The sequence below is a fragment of the Fulvia fulva genome, chromosome 5 (assembly GCF_020509005.1).
Source record: "Fulvia fulva chromosome 5, complete sequence".
NCBI classification, from domain to species: Eukaryota; Fungi; Ascomycota; class Dothideomycetes; order Mycosphaerellales; family Mycosphaerellaceae; genus Fulvia; species Fulvia fulva.
This window is the reverse complement of record NC_063016.1, coordinates 819333-836785: the sequence shown is the minus strand read 5'-3', so window position 1 is coordinate 836785 and position 17453 is coordinate 819333. Positions and strand designations below refer to the sequence as shown.

The 17453-nt window shown below is 52.0% G+C and overlaps 8 protein-coding genes across 8 annotated transcripts; 3 read left to right on the top strand and 5 right to left on the bottom strand.

The window, feature by feature from the left end:
- Positions 1-2075: 2075 nt before the first annotated feature.
- On the top strand, positions 2076-2669 carry CLAFUR5_05587 (uncharacterized protein; the record flags this gene model as incomplete). Its single annotated transcript, XM_047904735.1, has 1 exon — positions 2076-2669. One exon carries the CDS (start codon positions 2076-2078, stop codon positions 2667-2669), a length of 594 nt encoding a protein of 197 aa, XP_047761567.1.
- Positions 2670-3580: 911 nt separating this feature from the next.
- On the top strand, positions 3581-4573 carry CLAFUR5_05586 (L-asparaginase 2-4; the record flags this gene model as incomplete). Its single annotated transcript, XM_047904734.1, has 2 exons — positions 3581-3805; positions 3845-4573. 2 exons carry the CDS (start codon positions 3581-3583, stop codon positions 4571-4573), a joined length of 954 nt encoding a protein of 317 aa, XP_047761566.1.
- A 2707-nt stretch (positions 4574-7280) lies between these two features.
- Positions 7281-7832, bottom strand: CLAFUR5_05585 (uncharacterized protein; the record flags this gene model as incomplete). Its single annotated transcript, XM_047904733.1, has 1 exon — positions 7281-7832. The coding sequence occupies one exon, from the start codon at positions 7830-7832 to the stop codon at positions 7281-7283; it is 552 nt and encodes a 183-aa protein (XP_047761565.1).
- Positions 7833-8629: 797 nt separating this feature from the next.
- CLAFUR5_05584 (uncharacterized protein) lies at positions 8630-9166 on the bottom strand (the record flags this gene model as incomplete). The annotated part of the gene is made up of 1 exon (XM_047904732.1): positions 8630-9166. One exon carries the CDS (start codon positions 9164-9166, stop codon positions 8630-8632), a length of 537 nt encoding a protein of 178 aa, XP_047761564.1.
- A 595-nt stretch (positions 9167-9761) lies between these two features.
- On the bottom strand, positions 9762-10718 carry CLAFUR5_05583 (uncharacterized protein; the record flags this gene model as incomplete). The annotated part of the gene is made up of 1 exon (XM_047904731.1): positions 9762-10718. The coding sequence occupies one exon, from the start codon at positions 10716-10718 to the stop codon at positions 9762-9764; it is 957 nt and encodes a 318-aa protein (XP_047761563.1).
- Positions 10719-11148: 430 nt separating this feature from the next.
- Positions 11149-12462, top strand: CLAFUR5_05582 (Zn(2)-C6 fungal-type transcription factor afumD; the record flags this gene model as incomplete). The annotated part of the gene is made up of 2 exons (XM_047904730.1): positions 11149-11265; positions 11350-12462. The coding sequence occupies 2 exons, from the start codon at positions 11149-11151 to the stop codon at positions 12460-12462; spliced, it is 1230 nt and encodes a 409-aa protein (XP_047761562.1).
- A 6-nt stretch (positions 12463-12468) lies between these two features.
- On the bottom strand, positions 12469-13629 carry CLAFUR5_05581 (uncharacterized protein; the record flags this gene model as incomplete). The annotated part of the gene is made up of 1 exon (XM_047904729.1): positions 12469-13629. One exon carries the CDS (start codon positions 13627-13629, stop codon positions 12469-12471), a length of 1161 nt encoding a protein of 386 aa, XP_047761561.1.
- Positions 13630-14877: 1248 nt separating this feature from the next.
- Positions 14878-16018, bottom strand: CLAFUR5_05580 (uncharacterized protein; the record flags this gene model as incomplete). The annotated part of the gene is made up of 3 exons (XM_047904728.1): positions 14878-15586; positions 15638-15694; positions 15771-16018. The coding sequence occupies 3 exons, from the start codon at positions 16016-16018 to the stop codon at positions 14878-14880; spliced, it is 1014 nt and encodes a 337-aa protein (XP_047761560.1).
- Between the last annotated feature and the right edge of the window lie 1435 nt (positions 16019-17453).

Here is a 17453-nt window from a genome sequence, read left to right as displayed (position 1 = left end):
CACTATAAGATACTCCGTATAAATCGTAAGCTAAGTTCTTTATATCACCTAGAAACTAATAGACAGTTAGAACGTACTAACTAGGCGATAGAACAGTATCTTCGTATATTCACTAATAAGGCACAGGATAACTAGGCAGAATAGCTATGCCTTGCTTAGTTTACGATCAATAATTACCTATCCGAGACTACTAGTGTGTCGCCGTTCTACGCTACCTTAGGCTATAACCCTAAGTTTATAGAGCGAGTTGACCTAAACGCTAGAAAGGAGGGAGGACTAACTACTCTCTAGCGACTAGATACGCGATTAGTAGAAACCTTTGTACGTCGAATTTGCGAGCTTTATAAGCACCTTTAAGAGAATATACGAATGTTATAAGCTCTCTAAGTAGAAGTAGCAAACCGCTACTAAAGCATTCCTCTAGACTATAAGGTAGGTGATTAGGTGTATCTTAGTACTAAGAACATCCGTACGACTCGACTATCTAAGAAGCTAGACAGGAAATATGCCGGCCCTTACTAGATTACGGAAGTTATGTCGGCTAGACTCTCTTATCGACTAAAACTATTAGACGCTCTAGTAGGACTTAATAACTGCTTCTATACCTTATTACTATAACGAGCCGACCACCCCGATTTCCTACTACTTAAAGGGTAGTATCTAGCGCCGCTACCACCGATAACTATCGAACCTAACACTACCGAGGCTAATATAGTAGCCGATATAGTAGTAGCACCTACGTATATATACGAGGTAGGAAAGATCCTTAATATATATACCCGTAAGCGGGTAGGCAAGGTAAAGAAGGGGTATAAGCGTAAGGTAGATATATAGTATAAGGTAAAATGGGCTAGATATTAGAACGAGGAGGATAGTAAGACCTAGTAACCTATAGAGGATATACTTAAACACGCGGCCGCCGCTATTATAGACTTTTACTATAACCGGCCGGAGTTGTCTACGCCTATAGGCTTCGTAGCTCTATCTAACTAGTCCCTACTAGCTACTAAGGTGCTCGGGCTCAACACGATTAGGGTCATTCCGAAAGACACCGTTACGAATAAGTCGCCTCGAGCCTTATCTCTAATAGAATCTACTCCGTATATATTCGATACTCGAGTAGAGCCTATAGAGCCTATAATAATACCTAACTTTGGTTATAAGATTATACGCGAGTACTAGCCGAAGACAGACGTAGGTCTAGGGCAAGCTAGCTAACTAGGCAACATGTTTCTCGAAGGAAGCCGGTCGAGGATAGTCTTAATAGAGCGAATGCGATATTATCGGATAACGATAGGGCACTAGAGGATAATTAGGCGTTCGCGCGATTATAGAGCTCCATAGGCAAGTGGCCTCATAAGGTGGATAACGCTTAGAGGACTAAGGCGTGTTTTAGGAGGGGGGATACTATTACGGGTAGCCCGCGACCCCCTACTATAGCTACGTCGGCCCGGCTGAACCGCGGACCTTCCGCATCGGGTTAGCGCGGCTTGGCTTTGCTTTATAACTTCGCCGCGCCTCGCGCTCCTCTTTCGTAGCTTCGTAGAATAACAACTATCTCGTTCGGACCCTATAATACGCGCGCCCTTATAGTATAAAGCCGGTTAGATTAAATTTAGGACTGTAGTAAGTTAGTTAATATAAGATTAACAAATAACTAACTTAGCTAGTATTTAAGCTAATAATACCCTTTAGAAAACACCTACGCTTCTTTAGAGGTTAAAGCGTAAATCTAGTCTATAAGCTCTCGCTTTAAACAATACTTACCTATCGCTGCCGGAGCTATTAAGTGTAGTGTAGGTATATTTATGCAACCTTATACAAGCCAAAGATGGTGCCTAAGGCGCCTATACAGGGATAGTGGACAGTGGGAAAGTGATGGTCTAGATCCTGTTTGACTTCCTTGAGCGCGGCAAATGCGGCAAATCAGCATGAAGCCTGCCTTCTCCGCAGCCGTTGGCAGGGACCGTTAGCTAGCGCGCCGGCGACACCACTGCATCACCCATCTATATTATTGCATGCGCGGTCCACTTGCTCGCCGTCCACCTGCCTGCTGAATTCCAACTCTGAGCAACATGGAAGCACAGTATTTGAGAACTACAGCACCTGCTTACGAAGGACCGGCTTACTGGAACGACTCCTTCATGGAGTACGCTGACACCATTGGGGGCCTCCAGTTCACGACAGCAGAGGCGTCCATGCTGGCGGACGTGATCAAAAGCGTGCGACGAGCGTTTACCACCAGCAGCGATCGTGACACACCAGCCGACTCGCCGCAAGATCAACGACCCAGCGAGCCAGAACGGTATACTCTGATCACGCAACCAGTACGTTCTGAACAACACAGAGTCTCGAAGCAGCAACGCCGAGCTATCGACAGGACCAAGTGGAATCGCAGCAAGTCCAGGTCCAAGTCAGTCACTGGCGAGGCCAGCATCTCGGAAGCATGGACTCGCCATCAAGAACGACAGAGTGTGTGGACTGAGCCAGATGTACTTCCGCAGACTCGTGCATCGTCGACTCCTATCGAAGCAGGTTGCCTCGCACCTGCCTTACTTTCTAGAGATTCCTCCGATGAAGCAGCGCAGCCTGAAGTTCCAGATTTTTCCATCTCGGATCTCGAAGGCGATCTTTGGCCTCAGACATTTATCTCGGTACCGTGGTCTTGAGCGCGGAAATCGGAAATTCGAAGCTTCAAAATCTATGGCTTGGACCACCTGCTGATCCAAGAACGCAACTGGTCACGCTCTTGAATACATCCACGCTGAGTGCATCGCAAGGATGAAACTGTGAAACCGGCTTGCCATGCCTTGTTGGAACAATGCCATCGTTGCCACGTCGTCTAACGGCAAAATCATGACTTGGTCAGTGCCGGCGAGATCCAGAAGAATGGCGATTCGTCTCGACAGCTTTGCTCAGGACCTTACTCCCCGAGCAGAGTAGGAAACCCAAAAGCTGCCTGGTCCAATGACCAGTTCCCTACCTTTGGGTAGGGCAAAAACACGGACAAAATGACGCTGTCTTGCAGCTTGATCTACAACATCTGACAGCACCAGACTGCTATACTCATGCCCAGTATTGGCATGGAGAACAGGCCGTGGACGATTCACATTTTCTGTACGGGCCGAATCAAGCGAAGCAATGTCGTTCCAATGCTTCAAGACGCTGTGCTGCTTCAAAGCTAGACATCGGCAGCCAATTGCAGATGCACTTTGGGCAACACACACCTAAGTCTCCCAGTCTGCAATGACCACAATGCTAAGATACTTTGCATTTTTTAGCAATACCAACGCCTCGGAGAAGAAACAAGACCTCTTGGGATGGGTCTTGATTCGCCCGACCGAAGAAATGCCGTGCCTATCATCTACCAATGCTATGTATTGTGCAGCCGGCGACATGAACTTCACATTCTGACTTCGCCGACGTGGGAATACTCAGTGGACATTACGAGAGAATGAATGGTCTATCGCGGATTCGACCGATATCGTTTGTTCTAGCGACTATAGAAATATCTACAAGAAACGATGTTTGTCGTTGACTCGATTCTAAATCAGTTGTCGTCAAACAGCCATTATTCAATATGGCTGCCCGTGTCTGCTTTGCATTCGCTGCAATCGCAGCAGCATCACCGTTATCATGGCACGTTCCCAGGGCAATTGAGTATGATCTGACCACGCCAGTCAACGCCACTCTTCCCAATATCACAACTTTTGGTACTGGAGGCACCATCGCCAGTCAGGGAACTACCAGCACGCAGACAGTTTGGTATTCCGTCGGCTTGGGAATCTTAGACCTCGTCAATGCCGTTCCAGAGATCCTCAACATCTCCAACATTCGTGGCTAGCAAGTCTCCAACGTTGGAAGCGACAGCATCAACCAGACCATCCTGCTGGAACTAGCCTCCAAGACCAACGCCGAGCTCGCCAAGGACGACGTCTCAGGAGTGGTGGTCACACACGGAACAGATACGTTGGAAGAGACAGCTTTCTTCCTCGATTTAGTCGTCAACTCCTCGAAGCCCATCGTCGTTGCCGGCGCCATGCGACCAGCCACAGCCCTCAGCGCCGACGGTCCCCTCAACCTCTTCCAAGCCGTGGTCCTTGCTACGGCGTCGAATGCGCAGGATAGGGGTACCATGATTACCCTCAACGACCGCATCGGTAGCGCCTTTTACACCACGAAGAACAACGCCAACTCTCTAGACACGTTTTCCAGCACAGAAGCCGGCCAGCTCGGCTTCTTCACCAATCAAGTGCCGTACTTCTACTATGCCCCTGCAAGACCAGTCGGAAAGCCATATTCCTCGCTCGGCAACGCTACAGGCCTGCCAAAAGTTGATGTACTATATGCACATGAAGATATGGACCCGGAACTCGCTACCATAGCCGTCGCAGGGGGTGCGGAGGGGATCGTCTTCGCTGGCGTAGGTGCTGGCGGCGTCTCTTCAGTGGCGCAGACCGCTGCAGAGAACTTGCTCAACGCTACTGGTGTGCCAATCGTGGCGAGTCACAGGAGTGCCGATGGCTTCGTGCCCAATGATGATACGAGTTTCATGGTCGGGAGTGGCTTTTAAAATGTGCTGCGAGGCGGCAGAGCCAAGCCTCGTAGAGTCCGACGAAGGCTCTTTGTTTAATCTATCTACTGCCGCATCGACTATAGCATCTACCGCCGTATCGACTGCTCGGGCGTAATCTGTTTCTTAACCTAGTTGAGCGAAGGCACCCGAAACGAACTCGCCGTCGTCCCGAAGCTTGCGGAGGGCCACGATAGGCGGGTGAGTGTAGGGGCTGCCGAGCGATAATTACATGCATTCGAATACCAATTGCGTCGCGGTCGGTGAATGTTGAAAGATTGCGCCCGTGCTGTATCTCCGCCTTAGCGATGCAGATAGCGACACTTTTGATTGGTTAAAACTCGAACAGCGCAGCGCTGTGAGTGGCTAAGGCTTTGCGCTACGGGGTAAATATTTCTCCGAGCCGAACAACGACTTTAAGTACAGTCCTGGGCATAGTTTTTACAACCCCTGTATTTACGCTAACCCCTTCCGGCTATCCATGTCCATCTCAGAAGGTGTTGCTACCTTCAATCTCATTATCCACACACTCACACACGCGCTATCTATCGCCATCATGCCGAAGGGACGCGTCTTTATCGAATTCGAGAAGGGCGAGATGTGGTCTCTTCACAAACACGCCCACTGGCCGCTGCAGCAGATTGTAGACGCCCTTTACACTAATAAAGGCTCTGTCTCTTCAGTAATCTTACGGCTTAAAAGAGTGCTACCTTCCACACCGAAGAAGAGAGGCCCACCACCTATAATTAACACCTCTAAGCGTTAGCGACTTGTCTATCGAGCCACCACTGATGCTAATAGCCGCCGCCTACGATACGAACAGATTGCCGCGATAGAGGGCATCTTTAGCGACGTCCGGACAGTAAGAGCTACGTTTAAGAAGGAGGGCTTCTTACGATATGTCGTAACACGTAAGCCGTTATTGACTGAGAAACATAAGGAGGCACGGCTTCGATAGGCAAGGGCTTATATTAAATAGACAGTGGAACAGTGGGCTCAGGTCCTTTAGACAGATAAAGCTTCATTTAGGTGTGGAATATTCGGACAGGTCTATATGACACGTAGGGCAGATAAGGCTTATCACGAACACTGTCTTATAGCACGCTTCCGTAAGTTCTTAGCCTATATAATATAGGGCTGTATCTCTGTAGATAGACCTATAGAAGTCTATATATTCGAGAAGGGCTCTGTCGACGGTGAGGTGTATCGTAGCCAGATTGTCCCTCTTGTCTATACGGCAATTGAGAAGTAGCGAGTGTCGATAGGCTCGCAGGACTGCATTGTTATGTAAGACAACGCCTCAATCCACAAGGCGAAGGCAACGGTGAGTCTATTTAAGGAAAAGGGCCTACACCTTATGGAATGGCCAGCCAATTCACCAGATCTCAACCCTATTGAGAATCTATGGGCTCTTCTTAAGCATAGGGTAGGTGCTCATTTTCCTACAACACGAGATGAGGTAATAGCTGCTATCAAGATTGAATGGGCCAAGCTCACACCTGAGGACATACAACGTATATGCAAGAGTATGCGAGAACGCTGCGAGGCAGTAATAGCCAACAATGGAGGACACACCAGGTGGTGAGCTACGCCAAGCAGTGGATACATCCTTCCTAATGAGAAAAGTTGGAAGAACAGGGGTTGTAAAAACTATGCCCAGGACTGTATATGTACATATGCGTATATACGACAAGTTAGCAGCGTCAGCCCTGGCGTTGACCTGGAATATTGCCGTTGCCCGGCGGCGCCTTCGCTCGTATTTGAGGCAGGTCTCTGCCTCTCTTCAACATTTTATAGTGCAATTCCGCCTCTTTATTTCCGGGGAAGACGCCCTAGACCCCCCTTTGCCCTCGCCGGGCGGGCTGCGCGAGGTGTTTCTACCGCTCCGCTAGGCTTAGCGACCTCCGCTCGAGTGTTCGCAGGCTTACACGTCGCTACGGCGCTGCGCGGTGTGTCTTCATCTACGGGGTGGTGTAGCCTCGCACGCCTCGCCAGCTCGGCGAGTCCCACCCCTATAGATTCAGCCAATCGCAGCCACTGGCCGGACAGCTAGCGTGATTGAAGCTCGCTAACGCTCGTCCAATCAACGCTGCGCTGTCCGGCTCCTGGCTGCTTCTTATAGACCGCCTTCGGCGGAACAATCCTCAGAAAGCGAGTTTATTGTTGCAATTTACTCTCGCCAAGGGCTATGATTTACAGGAGATTGAGGATGTCTTTGCGAAAAGTTATCCTTCGCCTTGAGGGGAGAGGGATGATGCGGTATTGATGGGGTGCCTAATGCTCATGCCAAGCAGTCCTTAGAGGATCGTGGCGCAGTCCGACAACCTTGATGTAAGTTCTCCGCTTGCAGTAATAGACATCGATGATGGCAAGGATGGCTAGGCGGCTGCTGCGACGCTCTCGCCTTCCGCTGCTGTACCGACTTGTATTGTCGCAGCAGCGACTTGGAGGCACCGGCGTTTGCTCTGCGCCTGGTTCTGAAATACCACACGACAGCTATGTCTGGGCAGCATTGTAGGCGAGAGCAGCCGGAGATATGGAATTAGAGCAGCGGCATACTTTAGCTGGAGGATTTGGAACAAGAAGACGGAATAGTAGCGTAGTTGTCTGTCGCTGAATGACATGGTTCTTCGACGCCTTTGTTTCACTGGCCCTGCTCCCCACGATTTTCGTCAGTATGACTATGTGTCACTCCGCGAAAAACCGTTCACCACGGTCCACCACCCGGCCCTCCAGGTCCTCCAAGTCCTCCATGCCCTCCACCATGCCCTCCCTGAGGTCCAAAACCACCGCCACCTCCAAACCCACCCGGCGGCCCTCCCTGCGGCCCTCCCGGTCCATCAAACCCAGCATGCCCTCTCAAATCCTCACCTCCACCAAAGCTCGCTCCTGGTCCGCTTTGACCATGTCCTCCGTGATGGCTTCCTCCCCCCGAGGGGCCTCCGTAGTGGCCACCGCCGAACTCGCCTTGGCCGAAGCCACCTTGTTGCTGGCTGAAGCCGCTTTGTGCTGGTCCTCCGGCGGGCTGAATCAAGCCACCACTATGGTGTTGTTGGTGTCCTCCGAAGCCAGGTGATGGTCCCTGTTGATGGTTGTGACCTCCAGAATGATGACTTTGTTGGTAGTTTCCTCCACTCATCGGTTGTTGCTGAGATGCATAGCTTTGTTGTGAAGGGTATTGCTGCTGTTGTTGAGGGTGTTGCTTCTTATGGAGTAATTGCTCTTCGACTTTGTGTTCGATCTTCTGAAGTAAGCCCATAGTGTCGTTTCCGATGTTCCGAGCTAAAGGGTACCAATGTTGTAAGAAGCAGTGGGTTCGAATCAGAACATACTATGTATAGAGGAGAACTCAAGATGTACAGAAATGAACAAGATGTGGTTGTACACTTGCCTGTAATACGATCTAGATCATTTCGTCATGCTCCGGGATCGTTGCGACAGCACGTACCCGCCGCGTCATGGTATACCAACTCTCCGCCGATGTGGTCCCTGTCGTGATGAGAATGCCGATGCTCAGCCGGACGACTACAAGTCATCGACACGTTGATGACGAAAGCGTTGATCTGTTGTGCCAACACCACCATCACAACGTTATATAAACATATGATCATCGGGGGGCATCCGCTGTGTCTGGCTCGGCATCCATCCAGAGCTCAGCTGCAGCACGCAGTATCGATAGTTCGATCGTGGACTTTATGTACTAGGACGCTTCTTTCTACTCCTTTGCGCGGGTGCCTCAGGTTCCCCTGCTATGGCCCTCCACAGAGACCTTAAGACTAATGGCTCTTGCACCCGTGGCCTCTTACGCCTCTAGCCTCGGGATTCGTTTGTGCTGGATTTAGTAAGAGCAGTGTCAGAGTCACTCCTGCGACGATGCTTGTGTCGGTCATTCGATAACTGTTGTACCGTGCTAGAACTCCCTTTGATACCTTCGCTTCGTCTAGTCTTAGTTTAGCGATCGTTAGAACGATCTCGAGGACGATAGACCCTCCGATGCTTGCGCCTTGGATTCTCGATCTATACTTCAGAGGTACGAGGAGCAGATAATATTGTTCTCTAGCGTTCGGTTACTATGTTGTCTCCAGCCTCTGCTTCGTACGGAGGTAAGTGTGCACTGGCCTTAGACCGAGAAAGCTCGATAGCTAGGTCGGATGGCGGTGCGTGATGTTTCTGGCCGCGTATCTCCTGTACTGCCAAACGATGCCGGTCATTGATGGTATCGTTTGTATGAGTATGTGATACGTGTCGCTGGGCTTTCTCATCGCCCGGCGCAGGTTCAAGCTCAGCTCTGTCCGACTTACTGTTATGTGAGAAGCATGGTAGCACTGGCTGAGGAACGATGGGCCCAGACTTCGCGGCTATCTTTTCGTGTTGCTGTGTATCGATCTGAGCTTCCAGATCCGATGGGATTTGCGGCGCATCCGCAGGTATCGTCTGTTCCAGTGGTGTATCTCGAGGTGTTCCAAAATGTTGTTCACAGTCATCATCTGGATCGAGGCACGGTTGCCCGCCATCAACAGTAGCTTCAGCTGCTCCGAGATGATAGTCGTCACTCGAAGACTCAACGCCATCATCGGTAGCGGAAACGTCCATGATTGATGTGACTGAGTTAGCCTTCCTGTTTGTGTCGTGATCCGAGCGCAAGTATTCCTCTGCTATGTCTACTGTCAGATATTGACCAGAGCACTTGTGCCTCAGATGAGCTCCAGCGACGCCAGCTGCTAGATGAAGCTCGGAGACAGGTGTTGTAGGTCTCGTTGGCAGCAACGACTCTCTGACTGGTCTCTTCTTGGGATCAGGCGTTTGAGATTGTGCGCCTGAACTTTCGGAGAAGGCCGATCGATCATGTACAACGCTGCTTTGGTTCTGCAGTGCTGAGCGTATACTTGACAAGCTTGATGTCGAACAGCTTTCCAAAACAGGTGGCCTTGACAGTGCAAAAAGACTATGCGGCATGTCTGCCGTATTCCTTGAATGTTTATGATCGGCTGGTCTTTTCCGAACGGACAGTACAGGATCACTCTGACCGGAGTCGTCCGATCCACTATCGCTGTCGTCGCTGGATATGGAACTTGATGCGCCGTCGTCGTTCTCATCATCACTCTCAACGTAGGCCCGGAGGTCAGTACTGTTCGCGTCATGACTTAGCATAGGCCTGACTTTCCCAGGGGCCTTGACAACTCCTCGCTCAGGAAGACTGCCGACTAGGTTTCGCATATCTGGGTCCCCCTTCTTCTTTGTCCATGGATGCTGTCAGGTACATACGCTGGCGTGCGTACCCTATAGCTGTCATTCCAGTATTGCTTCTGAGATTGACAGCACTTTGTGCTGCCACCAAAGCTCGAAACGATTTCGAACGTCCATTCACATCAGCAAGATGCAGAGGTGTTGCGCCGAAGATATCTCTAGCATTGACTAGGCTCGGATCGACATCAATACACTTTTGGACAACGTGTGGTTCTCCAAATGCTGCCGCATAATGCAAAATCGTCCGCGCATTCACCGGATCCCGAAATCGAGTCGTGTCGGCATCGATGTATCGGCTGTAATCAGATATCAGAGCTGTTGACCCAGTGGCCATCACCTCAAACAACGTCACCAGGTCGGGTTCGTTCCCCGCTGCGTCTCGAAGATCCCGTTCGCGTCTGCCCATCTGCGCGCGTATCTGGCCGTGGAGACCTGGCGCTTGTTGGTGCAGATCATGCACTCCTTCGCGAGGTGCTTGTGGCGTGAACTTCTGCAAAGAGTGACCTGGGACGATGAATGCTGTGAGCGTGGTGTTAGATGTAGGTGGTTGTGTGATCGACAGTGCATCCCATGTCGGCGGCACTGCGTTGCCTGCTTCGGGGGGCCTCAGAAAAGCGCTTTCGAGAAAGGAGAGCTGATCCCCTGACATGGCCGCCAGCACGGCCGTCCGATCTGAGGCGTCCCTTACAAACGTGAAGATCTCGTGCTCTGCCTCGTCGTACATGACTTGTCGGCCAAGAATCTCAAGAAGTCTTGCAAGTGACTTGAGTGTGGCCTCATGAGATCTTCCTAGTCTGGCAGTCTGCTCACGGAGATGAGCCGGTGAGCACTCTTCTGCCCATACCAAGTCCCCAAGCATTCGATACAGATCCGCTAACTCCTCAAGCAAGTCTATCATGTCACTCGATTTTGGTTTGCACGAGGCCCAGCAGTCCTGGGTCTGTTTCAATCGTGGTGGCGGCCAGGTGCACGGCGAGAGGGAAATGTCCACGCACGTGACACGTTGGCAGGTTCAAGACTTTTGTCAACAGCTCTTGCACGTGGCGGTCGGTCGGTTCTCGGGCCAGCGTCAGCCGACCTTTCCATCAAAATTTACTGGAGGATGTGGCTTCGCACCCTAAGCGAAGTCCCCCCACTATTCTCGAATCGTGGCGCCAAACTGCCGGGTCGAATGTCCACTTCGTGCATGCAAGATCGTCCCTTCCCGAAAACACTGCCTGCTCGTGCGAACGCTGCGATCATGGAGGCAGCAGCATTCCAAACACACCCATGTCGGCCTGCGCCGCGGTAGCCGTCAACGTGCCCACCTCCCATATACCACCGCTCGTATGAGTGCCTCTCCGAGCGGCTCATCTGACCCCAAGTCACCGTCAGCAAGCATGGTTCGTAAGACACACACCAAGAGTCGCAAAGGCTGTCAACAATGCAAGCGACGACATGTAAAGGTAAGTCACACTCGGACACGTCATGTCATCACCAGCTCCCCATGGTTGAGCACTTTAGATTTCTTCGCTTCTCACCTCTGGCAGTGCGACGAGACCCAGCCCAGATGTGCAGCGTGCTCAAGGCTAGACATTGTATGCACCTGGGCTGCACCGAAGACATCGACAACAAGCCTAACACCTCCGCCAAGCACACCTGGAAGCGCTGCAGGTGCTCAGGCAGGCGCCTCGACCCCGGCCGGCCCTTGGGAGCTGGACATGGAGTCACTCAAACTCTTGCACTTCTGGACAACGCACACCTCTTTTACTCCGGCAGTCAAAGCCGAACAGATAATCTACCAGACTGTCATGGTCGAGCTCGGCTTCAAATACCCCTTCCTTCTTCACGCCATCCTTGCTGTATCGGCAATACACAAAGCTGTACTTGGGCCTGCCAACAACGAGGACCTCGTGTACCGCTCAACTTGCCACATGGATGTAGCAGTCAGCGAACTTCGAAGACAGATCGCATTCCCCGATCCTGTCGCGTGCAGTGCAGTGTTTGGTTGCGCTGGCCTTGTGGTTATGCACAGTCTTGGCTTGTGCCAAGCCAATCCTCCAAAAGATCCGCTAGGCGAGATGTGCCACTGGATCCGCCTTGTGCATGGCTCCAAGGCAACAGTGCAGCAGAACTGGATCAGACTGATTACATCCGACATGGCGCCCATCGTGTTCAGCGTAGACTGGAGCAAGACATCTGGTGGAGACATCCAGGAGATCATGGATCTCGAGACCTTGATCGGTCAGATGTGCCCAAAGGATTCGCCTGCTTATGACGCTCATTTCAAGGCTATTGAGAGACTACATGTTGTCTTCAAGAATACTCACTACTATCTGCGTTCTGGCGAGCTCAACTCAGTGGCCATTACCATGAGCTGGGTGGCATGTCTGGAGGACACTTGGGTCAATCTGGTGGAAGAAAGAGATCCGGTGGCACTAATCATCGTCGCTCACTTCGCTGTCTTGATGCGGCTTCACGAGAAGACCTGGTTCTGGAAAGGCTGGAGTCGCTGGACACTCGATGCTATCGTGACCCAGCTTCACGAGGACTATCGACCCTGGATCGCCTGGCCAATACGACAACTACAGAATGGCCTCGAACCGACTTCCGACATGAACAGCCCCGTGGATCGCTCTCAAACCGACACTGCTATGACCTGAGCCCAGTTACACTGATGCCGTAAACGCTCGACTTGAGCGTTCCACAATCTCATGCGTCCATAAGGCGTCGGACTCGTCGCTTCGATGAAGCTCGTTCAACAAGCTGATGATCCAGTTCTGGTGGTCTGCCGACTGAGCGCTTTTGTATGAAGTAACAAGAGCGCCGGTGTAGAAGTAATACACCATCAGGCCGCATTGCCTGGCTTCCGTGGCGAGCATCCATGCTCTACGGCTCAGAATCAAGTTATACCTCTTCAGCTCCTCAACACAGCCAGAGAAGTCTTTGGAGCAGCCGCTACGAGCTTTCAATCCAATCAGTGCAACGAGAGCGTTGTTGATGATTATGCTCAGGATGACGTGCCAGCAGATTGCTCGGGCATCTTTCTGCTTGACATCCTCGTAGAAGCAGTTCACTGGAGCATCCCAACCGGCGTTGCTTCTAGAAACAATCGATACATCTTGGAATAACTTGTCTTCGAGCATATTGTCGACGTTGCGTAGCGCAACCGCCATGCTCATGGCCAGATCCATCGCACCCTCTACGCTTCCGTGATCATCACGCGCCTCGCGGAACATCCTCAACAAGCGCGGAAGAAATATCAGCTGTCCTACAACCCCAAGTAGAATTCGATCGGCCAATTTCGTGTCTTCTCTACATTGAAGAACGACCTGCCACTCTGGCGCCTCCAGAAAGCAATCTTCCTCCTTTTCTATCCAATGCGCAACAATGGGTCCAATATTCTCCAGCATCGCCTCAAAGATCAACTTATTCTTTGGGTCGAACGCACCCCTATATCGTAACAGATCGCTCACACCTCCTGCGTGCACAGACCAACAAGGAATTCGCGCTATGCCTTTGGTGACCAACGCCGTCTCCAGACGCTGCATCAGAACTACTGCGAGAAATGTCGCGTCGCTGTCCCTTTGCCCCCGGTCTTGTAGTGCGATATGAATGCTCTTGAGAGCATGACCATATAGTCCAATGTCCAAGACCTTGCGTTGTGTAGGATGCAGCTCTTTCTGCTTGCATGCTTCGAGACAGCAGGCGACGGTGGCGGTTAAGGAGGGGCTGGAGTCGAGTATGGGCGGAACGTATCGGACGAAGGCGCCAAGAAGTGCCGGGTTCGTCGTCGCGGTCTCGATAGAGACTGTATGCACTAATGCCATTGCGACTCGAAGAGCTGGGGTCGCTGGAGGTGATGAGTAAAGCTCTGGGCCTGGGACAATCGCCCCAACGTGGGATAGCCTTTTCGTCCTCCGGGCCCCTAATAGTCTATCTGGCTTCTCTGGCTCAGTCCACTGAACATCACGCTTCTCTGTCGTGATGGCTGGAGCCGAGGAGTGCTTTGTAGCATTCGCACTCCAGGATGGAACGAACTTTACTGTCGATGGTGGACCTGGGCACTGTCGTTTGGCGCGCTTGCATTGTCCGCATACCGGCCAGTCCTGATCACATTACCAAGACGAGGTCGTTAGCCTTACCCACAGAATACATCTCAATCTTTGAGGCGTGGGACTTGCCTTCACTTTCCGCGCTCGACAGGTCAGGCATCGGCAGGTTTTGGCAACCATAGCTCTCAGTTCTTGATGGAAGATGAAACAAGATTCGGGGCCAAGGCCAACCAAGCAGGGAGGTGGGAACCAAGATCAGAGCCGTAGTCGGTAGAAGAGTCATATAGAAGGCACTATGTAGCACGAACATGAAGGTTGCGGCTGACATGAAAGATTACATCGCTTAAGAGTGCAGTCTGAAGTCCCGACAAGGTCGTCATGGCGGTAGTAGACGCAATGTTGTTCGCGAGCCATGGCCACTGCGATGCCTCGAGATGATGGCCGACATGGCCTACCGATGTTTTGAAGTTCCCGCGGTCCATTTGAGCTGAAACCTACATGCGGAGGATGCGAGTTCGTCCATGGTTGCCGGATATGACCTCGCGTGTCTGACTCGCATGATGCTGTGTTACGGGAATGCATCCGATGATCATACCGGCTTACCTGACGGTGGTGTACAGCGGAATTGGCTGGGTTGGTGCTCCCATGATCAATCATGTGCAAGTTGTAGTAGGGACTATGCATCCTTGACTCATAGTCGATGATCAAGTTTGGCGCAAGCCACGAGAGGGCAGCTGCACAGCAGTACAGTATAGTCTAGATCTCTCTATCAAACCGAACCGTTGATACTCAAAAGATACCATTACCAGATCCCACAACGCCAGTGATATCCTTTGAGCGTACTAGATTTCCGCTTGTTCCTCCCCCCAACGCCGATCGCTGTTACCAAAACACTTTTTTGAGATCGCCGCCTTCATTAACGCCAACCCATCAGTCTTTCCTGACGCCAATCTATAGTATAAAACCTCCTCTTCAAATCCAAAGACTACCTCACGTCTCTGTACATTCTCTTCCAACGCTTGCCTACTTTGGCGACGCCTTCATGGCATCATGGCTGAACAACTGTTTCAGCGTTCTATCCGCACTCGTCTTCCTCTCTGAACCGCTCTTACTTCCCCGCAGCGTTCTCTGCTCATACGAGACGTCCCCAGCCTCAACCACGCGGAACGACGTCTCCGTGCTCGCTCCACTCTTCAGACTCGCATCTTCCAGCAGCTGTGTCGGACTCGTGGATGCAGTCGGATAAGGTATGACCAGATCGATCGATTTCGAAGTAGAGCAGTTGCAGTTCCAAGGATGATGTCGATTCGCTACCGGTCTGTATGATGCGTTCGAAGCGACAGTGCCGTACGAGGAGCTGGGGGAGTGCACAAGAGAAGGTATTGCATGGCTGTCGTTGGTGGTCGAGGAGCGGTTCATGCGAGGGCGGCCGGAGCGAGATGTTGCTTGCTCAGCGGCTGCGAAGCCGGAGTAGAACTGATCGAGGTAGTGCGCTGCATGGCTGTCTTGGCGGGCTTCTAGATCGCTGGAAGAGTCGCTGGAGTGGGAGTCGTAGAGCGAGAGGTCGGAGAATGTTTGGGAGAGTGGACGCAGGACTGTGGGCGAGCGCTGAGGTACGATGTCGCTGGGGGGTTGGTCGAAGTAGGAGGATGTATTCCGTACGATCGAGGGAGATGTTACGCTCTCTAGTGATTGTAGGGACGTTGGTCGAGAAACATCCTTTCTGCGACACCTGGAATAATGTTAGATATTGCTTCTATAAGCAAGGTGGGATGTGACTTACGCCTCCGAGCAGTATAGGACAGCGCCTGGTGTCACTATCTGCCGCTCACAGGTTGTGCTTGCAAAGAGTTAGCACAGAGTCATCCATGGATGGATCTGCCAAGACGCAGACCAGGCTTTGCAGGTTGACATACCAGAACTGCAGGAAACTAGCCATGCCACTTTCTTCCTCCTCAATGGGCTGCACTTCCTCTCCACCTCCAACGCTTCTCCTCCACTGCGTCTTGTTGAATGACGGGCTCTTTGGGCTTGAGACGTGAGAGTGAGCATTGTTATAGCTGGCTCCTCTCTTCAGTGGCGCAGGTTTGTTGGGTCTTGCGTGCGGTGGGAGCAGCTTGCGGCCCTGGGAGGCGGTGCGCGCATGTTGCTGGTGCTTGTTCATTGGGCGATAAGTGTGGAACCGGAGTCGGGTATCAGCGATCTTGCAGGCACATCCGAACGTCCAGCGTGACTAGGTGCACGATATGGCAGGGTGGCAGGCTATAGTGGCCGAGCGTAGCTGCTGGAGATTGAGCTGTTGGGCTTTGATGGACAAAGACAATGATCAACGAGTGTAGGGAAGTTTCTGGTGTAGCAGAGTCAGCAGTGAGCAGTGTGCGTCGTTATCACAGCGGGCCACCACGTACCAGGACAGGAGTGCTCTTGTATGACTGTGATGTCCCGTCAAAGAGCGATTCGTTATCAAGCAGCCAAGATAAGCGGCGATGGATCGTTATCTATGAGCGTCGGGTGAATGTACGGGAGCGGTGGTGGCTAACGTGGTTAGATTCGGTGTGTGAGAACAAAGAGTGTGCCAGCAGAGCAGCGGCTAACGAGGGTATTGTAGAGAGAAGAATGAGGGCGATGCGGTGGAATGGTGCAACACATGCGTGTGGCAGTTGTGGAGCCAGGTGCAAGCAATGGCATGCGGTCGCAGTATGGCGCGAGGATGGCGTCCTATAGCGGCATCGCAGAGAACCTTGGACGCGCAGCCATAACAAGCCATGCCGACGACGAGCTGGCGCCTGTGGGTCTCTGATGGTTGGGAGTATGTACAGGAGTTGTGGAGGGAAGCAGCAAGTGGAGCCTGCTGTCGACGGCCAAACACAACAGCACGAGCGAGGGGAGTGTTGGTCCATGTCAGATGCTCTGCAACGCCAAAGCTTGGGAAGCGCTGGCGGCGGCACAACACTGCCATCAATTGGAGCACTAAGCGAAGAATCATCATATTATCATATCATTCATATAGCGCCCGCGGTGAGTATTGTACATGCAAGTTTTCCCGCCGTGGCATCCGTCGATCGCGACAACGCGTGTTCCTCTTTCTCTTTCATCCAGATCCTCCAAAAATGCCCTTGACTCGGCAGCACACTAGCGAAGCACAACACATACAACTTCACCGATCACCCTCTCACCGAGACATGGTCCTCGTCGTGTGCCATTCCATCATTGTTGCTTCATTCAGGTCGTAATTACATGTATTGACTTTGGCTGTTGGCAATCACGGCTTCGCATGGCAAGCACTCCGTCAGGGGCACCTCACGGTGTCAGGCATCTCGGTCTGCGACGTCCAGGAACCACCAAACACCTTCGAACCACCGTCTCCCATCCATTGACACGAGCTGACCCACCATGGCGGCTGTTCCGCCGAGAAAGAAGTCGTCGTCCACGAACCACAATGGACCTCTCTCCGCCCGCCGTTCCCATTGGCACACTATGACACACGTGCTGCACACCATCGACCACGTATTGCGGTGCTCCCATTGCACGAGCTCACACCGCAGGCCATCAGCACTCCCCATCGAGATTGCTGGAGGCTGCACTGCAGCGATAGCAAC